The sequence below is a fragment of the Cyprinus carpio genome, chromosome A24 (genome assembly GCF_018340385.1).
Source record: "Cyprinus carpio isolate SPL01 chromosome A24, ASM1834038v1, whole genome shotgun sequence".
In the NCBI taxonomy this organism is placed as follows: domain Eukaryota; kingdom Metazoa; phylum Chordata; class Actinopteri; order Cypriniformes; family Cyprinidae; genus Cyprinus; species Cyprinus carpio.
In genome coordinates this window covers 5,495,522-5,509,594 of record NC_056595.1, presented here as the reverse complement: position 1 = coordinate 5,509,594, position 14,073 = coordinate 5,495,522, and the positions used below count along the sequence as shown (strand labels likewise).

Here is a 14,073-nt window from a genome sequence, read left to right as displayed (position 1 = left end):
AAAACTAGTGTGATTATGAATGCTAAATTGAACTAATATGATTACAAAAATCAGGTTGTAATATAAAGCAGCTCAACTGTAGGGTGGCCATTCGTCCTCTTTTTTTTTTTTCCGGACTCAACTGGCTGTTTTGTACAACTAAAAGAACTGGAAGCAATCGACATCGGAAAACCTTACACATTCAAGTTACAATAATGTAATGTAATGTAAAAAAAAAAAAAAAAATATATATATATATATTATTAATAATAATAATAATATATTCACTATATCTATCTAAATATCTATCTATCTATCTATCTATCTATCTATCTATCTATCTATATATATATATATATATATATATATATATATATATATATATATATATATATATATAATACTTATATAAAGCCTAAATTGTTCCCCTAAAATGCTATTCTTCCCCCTCAAATTACTGTTTTATTTCAAATAAAATCACTTGAGCACACATCACATGGTAAATACTTACAAACGCATAAGTAAGGCTTGAGACAGCATAAACTTAAATGCTTAGCATGACTAGAACCTAAGAGTCTGTTTTTGTCTTGAAGTTTATTGAATATTTATTGAAAAACCAAAAGCACCATCTATACCACATTCACAACTGCACACACACAATTATGTGTACAGGCACATTAACATTCACTGTTATTTTAATAGGACAAGCTCCTCCTCGAGATCTTGTCCTGACCTTCTGTTACTCATCATTTTCCCCATTAGTACTTTTCCATGTGTCAAAATAGCGACTGACACACTGATTCATCTTTTCCCCCTGAGCTTTCCATGCCTGTCCAGCTGTGGTGAAACGTCTCATTCACTGAAGATGCACCAAAGGCCTTCCAATCACACTTACCATTCCAGATTACATCAGAGGGTAGCTGAGTGAATTCAGGTCTCATTTAGGTGGTGGGCTGTTCTTCAAACGTCTGAAATGTCTACATTGCTCCTCTCACACGCCTGATGTCATGTCTGAGTTTCAGACCTCTGATCATTCTCTCCAAACCAGGAAGATCTGTATGTTCTAATCCACTTTTACAAAATGAACTAAGACCAAACCCAATCATGGTCACCGAATTCATTTCATTTCTGAACATAAAACTTGAAAAATAAGGTTTTATTTTGTTTCTATGTTGGAAACTAACAAGATAGTTTAGATAGTTTAGACCAGTACAAATTCCCATGGTGGTCCAGGCTGGTTTGGAGTTAGTCATATATATTATCAAGTTAGTTAGCTAAGAATAGGAACACCACAACACAGTAGACCAGTATCCAAAACATGCTAACCTTTTAAGTAGAAAATACTTTTTTTTATTCCTCTAGTGGTATGAATAGCTATGCCGTAAATTGCAGAATATTTTCAATACCTAAACTCCAGCCTCTAGGCACACAGTGTTTGGTTAGTCTGCTGTGTTGGATGTTTGGCACTGGTTTGTGGGCACTGGCTTTCATTCTGCCAACTGTTAAACAAAAGGCTCCACCCAGATCCCTCAGAATACAGGGTGGTTCCACTCAGTGATGACTCTAGAGACCTGAATTTGTCTCTGCTCTGCCCCATAATAAATGTGTGAGAGTGTAATTAGAGAAATGGAAAGGGTATTTGTGTGTCTGGATTTCTTCTTAGACATAAACAGATGACTGGCCAAGTTCCTTATGTGGTCAGGCCTGCGCTGTGTGATCATTACCTGTCAGTGGTCACTGCAGTTAGAGGGACACGTCAACAGACTTACACGTTCAACAACGACTCTCTGGTATTCCCTTCACCAAACCATGATTTCCTGTCTTTGACCTTAAATGGACACCATGAATGTAACATTTCTTTTTTTTAGGAAACTGTGTAATTTATCATAGATGAACCTAGGGTGAACATATATTCACTTTTTCACGGAAATGTCCTGGCCGGGATTTCTAAATTGTCGAAATTGTCCAGGTTATAGGTGTGTTCGGCTTGAAGCAGCAATACGCAGATTGATCGGTGTTTGACAACAAAGTACTGCGAGAGTGTTTCGACAGCATGCAGAGCATTTTCTCTCTATGACTCTCATGGTACGTTGATGTCAACATTGTCAAAACAATCCCTTTTCACATGAAATGTGACTAAATTACTAAAACCGCTGTATAATGCATGCCAGGCCAGTAGTTGGCGATGTCACTTTATAAAGAAACACTATGTGCATGTGCACATGTATTCCTATAGACTGAACATGTAATAAGCATGTTCATTATGTATATGCATCTACATTTTCGCAATTCACCGAGACACCAACAGTATAGTTTTCAAAAACTTGCACTTTGAAACCAATTTTCAAACGCTTGCAGTTTCAGGCTCTAAAACACCAATGTTGTGTAAATTAACGGCCAAAATATAGACAATATAGAATGTAGAATATAGTGTCATCTAAACACCACCTTCAGTCAAAATAAATAAATAAATAAACCTAGCCAAGTGGCCTGATCTGACTTCACACTTCCTGTCCACTTTCACCTTTCATACTGATCGCCTTGACTACAGCTTTCCCTCTCAGCTCTGTTTGATAAGTTATCCTCAGCAAACCTGTAAGTTTATTAGCCTTGTGTGTTTCCTGTACCACTGCCCTGCATCGATGTAATCTTTCAGAGCCGTTAGCAGGCGGGAGAGCGGCTACAAAGGGATCTTTCTGTAGCTTGCTGCTGCACTCCTGTCTCTGACCTACATGCCTCCCTCTCTTGCTGCATTTCTCAGCAGCTTCTCAAACCCACAGACCCAGACGGAAACATTGAACAAGTCAGGGAGTTCTTCCCAGCAAGCCTCAACCAAGAGACGAAAGATGAAGGAAAGGAAACAGATCTCACACTTCAGCATCAGAGGGCATATCCGCCACCTTCTTTTGCTATGGCAATTTTAAAACTGTATTCACTGAAGGTGTGTTCACATTTACAGTGATTTGCAGTTACAAAGAATTCTACAGTTATTTATTTTCAGTGACATTTGGAGCTGATCTGAGAGACAGAATCCACTGATAAAAGTAACACTGTAAATGTGACATTTGTTTGATAAAAAAAAAAAAGGGAGTTTCGTTGCTTTGCTCACTATGAATTGGCAGTCCTAATTTAAAGTTTATAAACTTATCTCTGGTTCCAGTTAAAATGATCCAGCTGCATAGGAGGAACTACAGTTTCAACTCCCCCGTACATTCCTTTAATTGTTGTGCTAAAATCCCAACATCTCATCAATCTCAGTTAAAGAAGAGTTCAAGTATGTGTCATTGAGCGTGTATCATAAATTTGCTTCAATCTGTAATCTGTTTCTTGTTTACGTTCACTCTTTCAACACTTTAAGTTCTAAACTGTGTTGATTGATTTTAAGGTGACTTGCGGTGTTTGACAGGACAAGTGTCTGGGCATGTTAGTGTTCACACATGTTCTATATTACATTAGTATGAAAATCAGAATGTTAATGTTAAAAGGCATGTAAGTGTAAAAAGGAAATGTCTATAATTTTCTCAAGATGCACTGTGTTTACACTGTGTTTAAGTTGAACAGTTTATTTAACAAATTATTGGATTGTTCCCAATTTTGATTTGTCTTCATCATATTTCTGTGCAAAATTATTATTATATATATTTTTTTTTACATTAACAATTTTCAGAATGACACATTTCAACTGAAATTAAAAAAGCCTTTTCTCTTTAAAACATTTTATTATTTCGACAAATTTCAAAATAAGTTAAGAGACTGACCTGGCAGAGACATTTGTAAGGAACAAGAGAAAGTAAAACATTTTGACATCTCTGAGACATTTTCAGTTCAGAAAATAAGGCATATTTACCTCATATTGTACAGTAAAAAAACACACCTTCAGACCCCCCCCCCCCCCAAAACAAAAAAAAAAAACAAAAAAACAAACAAGAAAAAACAACTAGATTCATTTAAATCTTGCCATTTCTTGTTGTGCAAACATACAAAACTATTATTATTTTGTTGACAGTATATATAATTAACTTCATGTCTTTTAAAAACATGGTCAGCTGCTACATGGAAGAGCCATTGAAGTCATATGTTATTTCATTGCCACTTACATCTCTCAGATTTGTAGAAAAACGTCGATGGTACAATTTAGTTTTTAGACATTTAATGTGCTGTTGAAGAAGAATAGCACTAAAGTTTGTAACGATAAAGCACAATTACACAAATAATGTGCTTCATTTGCTCCTAATTTTGTTGCACTGGCACTAAAAAGCTTTCTGTATTTTGTTGGGATGTTAAAAATAAGAAAAATGTTATGTCCATTTTCTTCCAATGAGTATGACTTAAATGCACATAATTTCAAAATTACAATTTCCAAACTAGTAAATAGGATTTTTTGTGAACGAGTGCTATTGCTAAACGCCCTGAACCAAAGTTGTTTAAAAGAAGAGTTACTGACCTCACCTGATTTCTTTTTTGCTAAAATACAAAAATTATGGTCAAATCTCTAATATAATTTTAAGTAATGAAACAAGGTTTATATGTATGAAAGTCTACCAGAGTGCACGCACGCGTGTATGTATGTATGTGTATGCATCAGTCGACTTTATTAAACTTATGTTGAACAGCATTTTCTCTCGACAGTAGTAAATGTTTCAAAAGACAGCAAATACAAACAGCCACACAACACATAAACCAAGAATAAATCAGTAAAAACAGAAAAACAGCTGACACTACACAAACATATCAAGACTAGTAAATTCCTAGTGTAGAACTACTAGAACTATGTGGGAGTCTAAGGATCTATGAAGGACACTGCTATGTAGCGTGTACCGTTGGTCGTAGGTAGTCCTTCGTGAAGGTGGGTGAGTCTACCTGGATGCATGAAGCTCCAACCTTTTCTAGGAGACTCTATGGAACAGTTATATCTGTGAAATCGACAACCTCCCCCCTGAAATAGAAGGAAATGGGTTTAACTACATGTGATTCTACAATGTATTTAAAACCTGTTTTAGAAAACGTAAGACAAGTGTATCAGCTTGCCTGGAAATCTAAGCCCTTGTTGTTGAGAGCTATATTAATGGTGAAAGTTGAGGAATCGTGATGTGGTCTTAGATAGGCTTGTCTGTTTGGAGTGTACTTCACCACAAAGTTCATAATCGCATAGCCCTGAAAGAAAAAGAAAAAAAAAAGGGGACACAATCAGAATCCAAATCTCAAAAGTATCTGACAGATTTGCTTACATATTTGTATAACTCTTTTTTTTTTTTCTGTGGAACAAACAATTGGGGAAGAACCTCCATGTAGTTATTTTCCATACAGTGACAGATCATAGTTAAACTGGCTTTTTTGTACCTGACATAAAACTATTATGTCACTTTGGATGACTTGGAATGGTACAGTATGGACTACTCAGAGTGTATGGTATGTTTAACAGACTTGGTCACTTTAAACTGTTGTTGAATGGAAGAGACCTTCGTGAACATTCTTCTAAAGTTCCAATGAAAACAACGGCGTACAGGTTTGGAAAGACACGAGTGTGAATAAATAATGCTATATATTTAATTTTTGGGTCTACTATCCCTTTAATGGATGACCTACAAAGAACTCAGACTTACGGTGCCAACTAGAGTTCACATTCCATGAGTCAAATGAACCAGGGAACTAACAGTGCTTATCCAGTTAATAGTGGACAGAGCCCACCTAAAAGAACAGCATGAGAAGGAAAGTCGAAAATTATAGAGAAAAAAGATGACTTGACTCATTTCATGAGTCATGTCAACCAAAAACCAAACAAAGCCCATCTAGCAAGCTGTGTTTTAGTTGGCTGCTATAAAACGCCTTCGCAAATCATGCAGATGTGCAACGTACTAAAAAGATCCCATTGGCTGACAAAAAAAAAAAAAAAAAACTAAAAAAAAAAAAATATATATAAATATATATATATATATATATATATATATATATATATATATATATATATATATAAATATAAATATAATAGTTTAAACCGTGCAAATTATAGAAACATGTCTGCATTTCTGCCACGTGCCTTGCGCTGTTTTATTTAACTTTATTTTTATTATTTTTTTACATGCTCTTTTTTGTAAAGTTGTATTTTATATTTTAAATTTGATCTGTATCTATCTGCATTTTTAGGCTCTACTGTTAGTGTTATCTGTATGCACCATGGGTCTGAGAGTAACGCAATTTCAATTCTCTGTATGTATGTATTGTACATGTGGAAGAATTGACAATAATGCAGACTTGACTTGGATCATATTTCACCCCACAAAGAGAAAATAAGATTTTTAAAACACATGTTTCAATGAACAGAAAGTTACCTTACATTTACTGTGATTCATGGTGTCTGATGATTTTTCAAACTGGTACAAATCACAATATTAATGCAAACACTGACATGCAAAATCTGAAATTAAATCTTCAATAATTAAACAATCAAAAAAAGAAAGAAATCCTCACACTCAAAAGATTTTACATGTGTAGGGATGCACCTGGCCTTAAGTTCTCAGCAGGATTTTTTTTTTATTTATTTTTTAACCATTTAAAGTTGGTAAATGATTTGTTGAAAAGATGCACATGCCATCTGTGTTCAGTTTCACAAAACACACAAAAAAGTGTCTTTCTTTGGTTCCTAATGGTTATAATGACCCTAAATCTTAAAATATTCTGATTTGGGGGTGAAATATATCCATATACTTCACAGGCTTCATGGATTTCACCCTAGCAAACATTAAATGACAAAATGCCTTACAAAAAGATGACAAATTCCTTAATACATGCTCAGACATTCTGATATAACAGCTAATTAAGACTCGGTCCAGACCCAGATGGTCTGGCTCACCTTGGTATAATAGCCAGAGAAGACCTTGAGAGTGACAGGGGAGATGAATTCTCTGATAAAGTGCAGCCATTCCTTATCGAAATCGATCTGTTTCATATGAATATCATCTGTTGGGACAGTCTCATAGCCTCCGTTGATACGCTTGTCCTGCAAAGAGAGAACAAAATGACTGGGCAAAAAATCAATGATAAAAACCTTATATATTATCAGCAATTGTGCTACTGTGTAAAGTCTACTAAAAGGTAATTTCCACTAGCAAAAATTAGGATTAAAAATGTAATTGACTAAATATTTACACAATTTTGTCTATTAAGATTAAACATCTGTTTTTTGTATTTACACATTTTTAAAGATATATATATATATTTATATATATATATATATATATATATATATATATATATATATATATATATATATATATATATTTTTTTTTTATTTTTTTTTTTTTTTTTTTTTCATGGCCAATCCTTGTACAAAGTGTGCAGACTGTTTTAAGGCCGGCAGGTTTATCTGACCTCGTGTTTTCCACCAGACCATGAACCATGGTTTTCCATCTCCTCCACCAGCTCATCACAGGCTTTCTCCGAGAGCACAGGGAACCAGAACACATCTGGGCATGGCTGTAGAAACATAAACAGGTGCTTAGTATCATCAGGTCAACTTTCAGCTTTAACACCTAGCACAAATGTGGCTATTCCAGCATGACAAATTTTCACTCTAAATAATCCTAACTCATACAAACATTGATGGGAGTGTCACGCAAAGAACAAATGCTTTTCTTTTCACGGGTGACATCATGGAAACTGTACTTTCCATTACTTTTACATATTTCTCTGACAATCATCAAAGAAGTAATTTTACATTTAGAAGTCTAAAGGCTACAGCAAAAACAGCTAATGTAGGGATCAGAGAGAAGATGAAGAACAGTCCAAATTACGATATAAAAATAAGTTACAGTTCTTTTTGGTGCATGTAACGACTAACATTATAAGTAGACATATTTAATTATGGTTTATGATGTCCTAATTCTGTTGGTCTAGTTTGCATCTTTTGTAAATCCACAGATCTTCCAATCATCCTTCTCAACACCTCAACATCTCGGAAACTGCTGGTTTGAATCCTGCCTCCCATGTAGATTCTTTAGGGCAGGGATCTCCAAACCTGCTCCTGGAGACCTACTGTCCTGGTTGACTGGAGGATCTGTGGGTTTATAGTCTCAAAAGATGAAAACAAGGCCAACAGAATGGAATCTCCAAACCTGCTCTGGAGAGCTACCGTCCTGAAGATTTCAGTTCCAACCATGCCCCAACATGCCTGTCTGTAATTATCAAGTAATCCTGAACTCCTTTATTAGCTGGTTCCGGTGTGTTTGAGCAGCTTAAATCTGCAGGGTGGTAGGTCTCCAGGAGCAGGGTTGGAGACCCCTGCTTATGGTATCATGGAAGGGAACTGTATTCAAGTTATATCAAGTAACCGCAATGGTGACAAAAAGGATCAGCTTTTTGCCTCCTCTTTGTCTCAATGTACACAACATTGCTTGGACCTATCATGGACCCATGGTTTTCCTAGCACTTCTATTCTAGTCTTGCACAGCCAGACCTTCAGACTGAATTCATGGCAGCTTTCTTTGGCCATGAAGGCCGCCCATGAGGCCATTTGACTGACATGTCAAACAACCAATCACAGTTCGTTTCGTTCAACGGCACATTTCAGGGCATGGAAATGTTGCCACAATAACAGACCAGTGTGTAAAACTCTCAGACGTATTTGAAAGATTCTATGCCGCAAACTTTAAATATTTCACATACTTTTGAAACTCCAGTGTTTAGTTAATCCTGATCAGCGCTCGCCGTCACATTTGTAAACACGACGGCTTTCTTTTTTCGTGAGGGGTTTTGGCGCCACGGCATCTTTGTTTCCAGGCGGAATGTTAAAGAACGCGACACACAGGTCTCCGAAAAATCCTGTATAATTCAACGAATCTGATGACGACTTTGAAAATCCTGAAGTGTTTCCAGTTTTGTGTGCCCTATGCATCAGACATTCAGCCAACTATCTGTGGACGTGACGTCTGAGGCTGAGACTACTTCTGTGCCAACGACACATAGTTCTACTTCTCTTTTTTGCCTTGGGCTTCCCGAATCATGGCTTGCCTGGTAGACTTCTTGGCCTGTCAACCTAGCAAAAGCAGAGCTCCTTGTCTTCTAGCAAGCCCACAATTCAGCAACATTGTTCAGCAAGGCCCGTCAGAGAACACCACATCCAGATCAAACAAGAAGTTGCAGGTAGTGTTTGATGACTAGTTCAGCTTCACAGACCCCTGCAAAGGCTGCATGGCCATGTAGATTTGCAATGTACTTTATCAAGAAGATCAGGTTCTACCTGGGCAATCTGCATAGCTCCTTGTTCAGCCAACTCTAGATTCTGGTATAATGCAATGCTCATCAAACTTCTACAAAATTTCAAATATATGGTCGTTCACTTGGTCTTCAATCAGACCAAGAGTATAGAACAACCACTGGTTCTACATCTGTACCCTCTACCTAAATTCACTTTTGCAAATTTATCCTTATCCCACAAGTCTGGTTGGTAAGTGAGTGAGGCTTTCTGGAATATTAACTTTACTAAACCTCCATGGTGGAATGATCTTTCCTACTCTACCCGAACTGCATCTGCTAAATGAATAAATGTAAATGTTTGCTCACCTGCTCCAAGATGTTGTCAGTGAAAATTCGGGTATAGTTGGGATTGATGTATTTCTCTCTCCAGTCCTGTGAAAAAGAAATAGGATTAGTACTTTAGCCCAATGAGTGACCTGCATTGCAAACAGTGATTAGCTCCTCTGCATTCATCCAGCAGGCGGACTAAAACCTAGATGGAGGTCAACACAGACGTGTGTTTACCCTGTCAGCACTCCACTTCATTATTGATGACAAATGTAGCACTAAATGAACACTTCTGAATCCTGATGTTTTGGAATTGTTATAAACACTTTGTATACAGAAAACATTCACTCACCAGTGGGTTTTCAAATATTTGCCAAAGGTCATTGTTATAATGAGATGTGTTATAGTTGGCAATCGAAATAAGCCTTCCAAACTCATGACGATTTGTAACATACATGAAAAGTCCCTGTGGTGGACAAAGAAAAGGTAGTTAGATACTACAAATTCTGTGCATAATTGAAAAAGTCCAATGTTAACAAAAAGTAAACAATGTAAAATGAGCAATAAACAAAACACATCATACTAATAATTTTAAGTCAATGATAAAAACAAATCACAAATAAGCAGCATAATCTGTGATAATATGTAATCAATAACAATGGAGGTCAGATGTTGGGAAGGGCTGTGAGAGGGGATGGAACGGGAACACAGGGAAGTGCTGGGGAAAGTGCAACTCCAGGAATCAACATTCCTGTTTACTTTACTAGAAGCAGGGACAAGGTTTCTTGCATCTAAGTCTGGGAGGGTCAAGGCTTACTCTCAGTCTAGGCTTTACTAAAACATGTCTTGCACCAATCTCAAACATATTAGCCTAATTGTTCCAAGCAATGCAAAAATACAAAGGTAACATGTGCTACATAAATACCTAGACTGAGATAAGTCATAGAGGTAGTGAGGGTAAGTTTCATGTTACTGGTACTAGTGTGCTTGGAAGGGGGTTGCTCTTGGATATAGATGTTACTGCAGGGAAAACTATAATGCAGGACATCTATTAGATCCTTCATTGGCCTTTCCACCACTGTGTAGCATAGTGTGTAGAATTTCATGGTTCAGTGTATACATATATATAATAGCTGGTGCTTTGTCCAGGTTAACCCCATCAGAAAAAGCAGATGTAGCTTATCAAACTCAATAGCATCACTTTTCCAAAGGGTTCCGCTTGTTAGCTGAACACATCAGTCAGTGCAAGATGTATTCTAAAATGGATATAATTTTAAATCAAATGTTTGAATGCCTACCAGCACATGCACATGAATTTATGGAATAGAAAAACCATGAAACAACTACATTGAGCTTGAAATGGAGATTTATGGTTTTCCAACATGCATAGTAATTCATTTCAAAATTCATGGTTCACCAAGTCTTCTGGGATTATATGTTCTGACAACACTGCTTGTGATCTTGAGATTACGCGTACTGTAATGAACCCTAAGCAAGCAAATATTAAGTGTTAGTAGACCTTTCCCTTCAAAAATGTGCTTTTATTACTACATTTATTAATGCTTGGTTGGAATATCACTTTCTAACCATTTGGAAAAGTGATGCCTTGCTTTAAAACATTTGAATCTTAAATTATGCATGATAGAATAATCAAAACGAGAGGAACCTGTGGGGGTCTGAGCATATGGAATGATTCCGGAGAAGGAGATTCTCTTTCTCTCTGTACTGTCTAAAATGAAGGAAAAGCACCATGTAAATTATATAATGAGACATAAACAGAGTACGATATAAAGAGAGAGAGATAGAGAGAGAGAGAGATTAAGAAATTAGAATATTAGAGAAGATATGGACACAGCACATGTACAATATTAAACTCTACCAGAACAGTAGAGATGCCTGCAGACTTGTATAAAGTTTTTAAATTGATTTTCTGCTCAGAAAAGGGGTATGCACAGCCTTTAGGTGTCCTTAGCAGTTAGCTTTAGACAATTAGAAGAACATCATACAGTAGTTAGTTATTAGTGGTGTATATTGTTTAAGGAGGACTAACAATCGCACAGCCAGACATTCCCATTGGATCAAGTTCACATGATGGATGTGAAAGAGAGGAAAATGATGATGGGCAGAGAACACTTTGAATGCATCACAGAGGCTGCCACAAATTAATGGAGATGCCATGCCTTCACAACAGCACATTGATGTACTTTGAATACTTGCCAGTTACATCTTGGTCACAGAGTTGCAGCAGATGTTTCAAAGCATTGAGAAATCAGGCTAAATTGTCATATGCAAACTAATACAGAACAGTTTCTGTTTTTAGAGGTGAATGGCTTGATGATGTACATATGGAAGCCCATTTCCTCAACTGAATAAAAAAAGGTAATTGTGACTTTATATCATAATCCATTTTTTACAAAGTCAGAATTGCGAGACATAAACTCACAATTCTAAGAAAAAAAGTCAGTTTCCCTTTCCCTTTCTCTCATTGGCTGTGAGTGTCTTGATCTCCTTTGGCAGGAGTGAGGAGGAAGTTGTCGCTGATGATTCCATATCGCCGACAGCTTCATATGCTGAAGAGAGGGCATGCTCTGGCGAGGACCCAGACGTTCTCCCTCCGAACCAACCAACATGGCCCATTTTAGACAGTGAGCTGATCTGCGTTCTCTTTAAGGCTGTGGAGGACCTCGGCTTTGATTGTTCCCACCCATGGCCACTTAGACGAGTGGTACCTGAAATGGCCAGCCCCGTTCTTCTCAGGGGTTCACGGCAAACTAACCAGGATGTGGCGTACCCCCTACTCAGCATGTTCATTCCTCCACTTCTGCCCCTCTCACCACTGTTGACAGCACTGAAGAAAAAGGTTGCTCCACATCTCTGCCCTCAATCAGCCTTGGGATTGAAGGCCCATGCAGCGCACCCATCTAAGCTCTGCAGGACTACAGGTACCTCCACTCTGGCAGGCAGGGCTTATTCAGTGGCTGGCCAGCTTGGCTCAGCACTTCACATAAAGTCGGTGCTCCAAATTTTTCAGCCAAATAAAAGGTTTTCAGTTTTTCTCTGCACCATGGATGAGTCCAGCCAGACTTTCAGTGCATTCAAAGAGCTGCACACAGTGACTGACCTGGCTCTGCATGCTACAAAGCCCACTACACAGGCAACTGGAAACTCTCTGACCAACCTGGTGGAGGTGGAGTACCACCTTTGGCTAAATTTAAGGACGCTGACAAGATTATCCTCCTCAACTCCCCAGTCTCTCCCAAGGGACTGTTTGGCCCTGCGGTGGATGGATTTGCTGAGCGGTTTATGGCAGCACAGAAGTCATCGCAGGCCATGCATCACTTCCTGCCGAAACGCTCCAATTTGGTGACTGGTACAGGTCGCCAGAAGGCTCCATCCGCCCAGCAGCCTGCGAAGCCTGTGCCGCCTCCGGCCCAGCCTCAGCCTATATCTGAGCGTAGGCTTTAGCAGCACCTTCAGACGACAACTTTCACTGCCCAATTTCAGTCAAAAGATTCTGATGAAATGGTGCTCAGAGCCGACTTATATAGCTCAGGCTCTGCCCCTTTTGGTGGGTGGAAGCGCCTTTGTTTGTGCAGCTACACGGACGTGAACAAATAAGGCTTCAGTATTCAGAGAAAACAGGTGTTTCCCATAGTATACAATGCAACGTTTGTTCCCTTATCTCAGGGAACTGAAGTTACATTAGTTACCAGAGCGATTTCTTTTTCCCTCAGAATTGGACTTTATAACTCAGAATTGCAATTCTGAGAAAAAAAAAAAGTCAAAACTGCAAGATATATACTCAGAATTGTAAGAAAAAAGCCATAATTATGATATACTGTATGTTGTGGCAGAAACAGGCTTCCATATCTACATTCCTCCCTCATTACAAATTCAGCTCTATCAACAGAATCCATGATATTTTGTGACAATACTTTTGAAACATTAAGTATATATGTTTGTATTTTTTTTAACATTAATTACACAGCAACAAATTACATGAAATTACATTGCACACCTAACTAATTAAAACTCTAGACTATTATAAAATAAATGCTATGATCGTTGCTGATCTAGATTAAATATATAATTACTATAATTGAACAGCTTTGTGTTTCAGCGGTCATACCAAGTCTCTGGCATTCCTGCACATGGCCATGTCGGGGTCCAATCTCTCCAGCACAAAGACATTCCTCTCTTTGAGCTCATTCCGCAAAGTATGGCCCTTTATGAGGTAGATGTGGGCCATGAAGGGGATGTTCCAAACACCACTATTTACACAAGGAAAGACAAAAAAAATATATATATATATAGTAACATTGCTTGGTATTATAGAGTCATATGTTAATCCAATGTTAAAATAGACTGGTAGAGACATGTCCTGGTGAGCAATCGACATGCTACAAAGTAATCTGAGTTTGAACAGAGCAGATTGATTTTTAACAATTGACATGCAAAAATGTAATCTGAGTTTATAATCTGAATAGAGTACTCTTGTTTGATTCAGAGAAGGATAAATGCAATTTCTAAATGTTCCAATAAGATTATATACAGTGAAATATCAGATCTCCGTCA

At 37.5% G+C, this 14,073-nt stretch overlaps 1 protein-coding gene across 2 annotated transcripts in view; it reads right to left on the bottom strand.

Moving 5' to 3' along the window:
- Positions 1-3,678: 3,678 nt before the first annotated feature.
- LOC109109134 (procollagen-lysine,2-oxoglutarate 5-dioxygenase 2-like) overlaps positions 3,679-14,073 on the bottom strand; it is a 39,693-nt gene continuing 29,298 nt past the window's right edge. The window contains exons 13-20 of one of the 2 annotated variants that reach the window (XM_042714079.1): positions 13,628-13,769; positions 11,165-11,227; positions 9,851-9,964; positions 9,538-9,603; positions 7,348-7,452; positions 6,830-6,976; positions 5,008-5,133; positions 3,679-4,915 (exon numbers count right to left, since the gene is read on the bottom strand). In XM_042714079.1, the coding sequence (XP_042570013.1) occupies positions 4,760-4,915; positions 5,008-5,133; positions 6,830-6,976; positions 7,348-7,452; positions 9,538-9,603; positions 9,851-9,964; positions 11,165-11,227; positions 13,628-13,769 (919 nt within the window). In that variant the 3' untranslated portion in view covers positions 3,679-4,759. The remainder of the gene's footprint in view (positions 4,916-5,007; positions 5,134-6,829; positions 6,977-7,347; positions 7,453-9,537; positions 9,604-9,850; positions 9,965-11,164; positions 11,228-13,627; positions 13,770-14,073) is intronic. The other variant, XM_042714080.1, reaches the window with a different exon arrangement.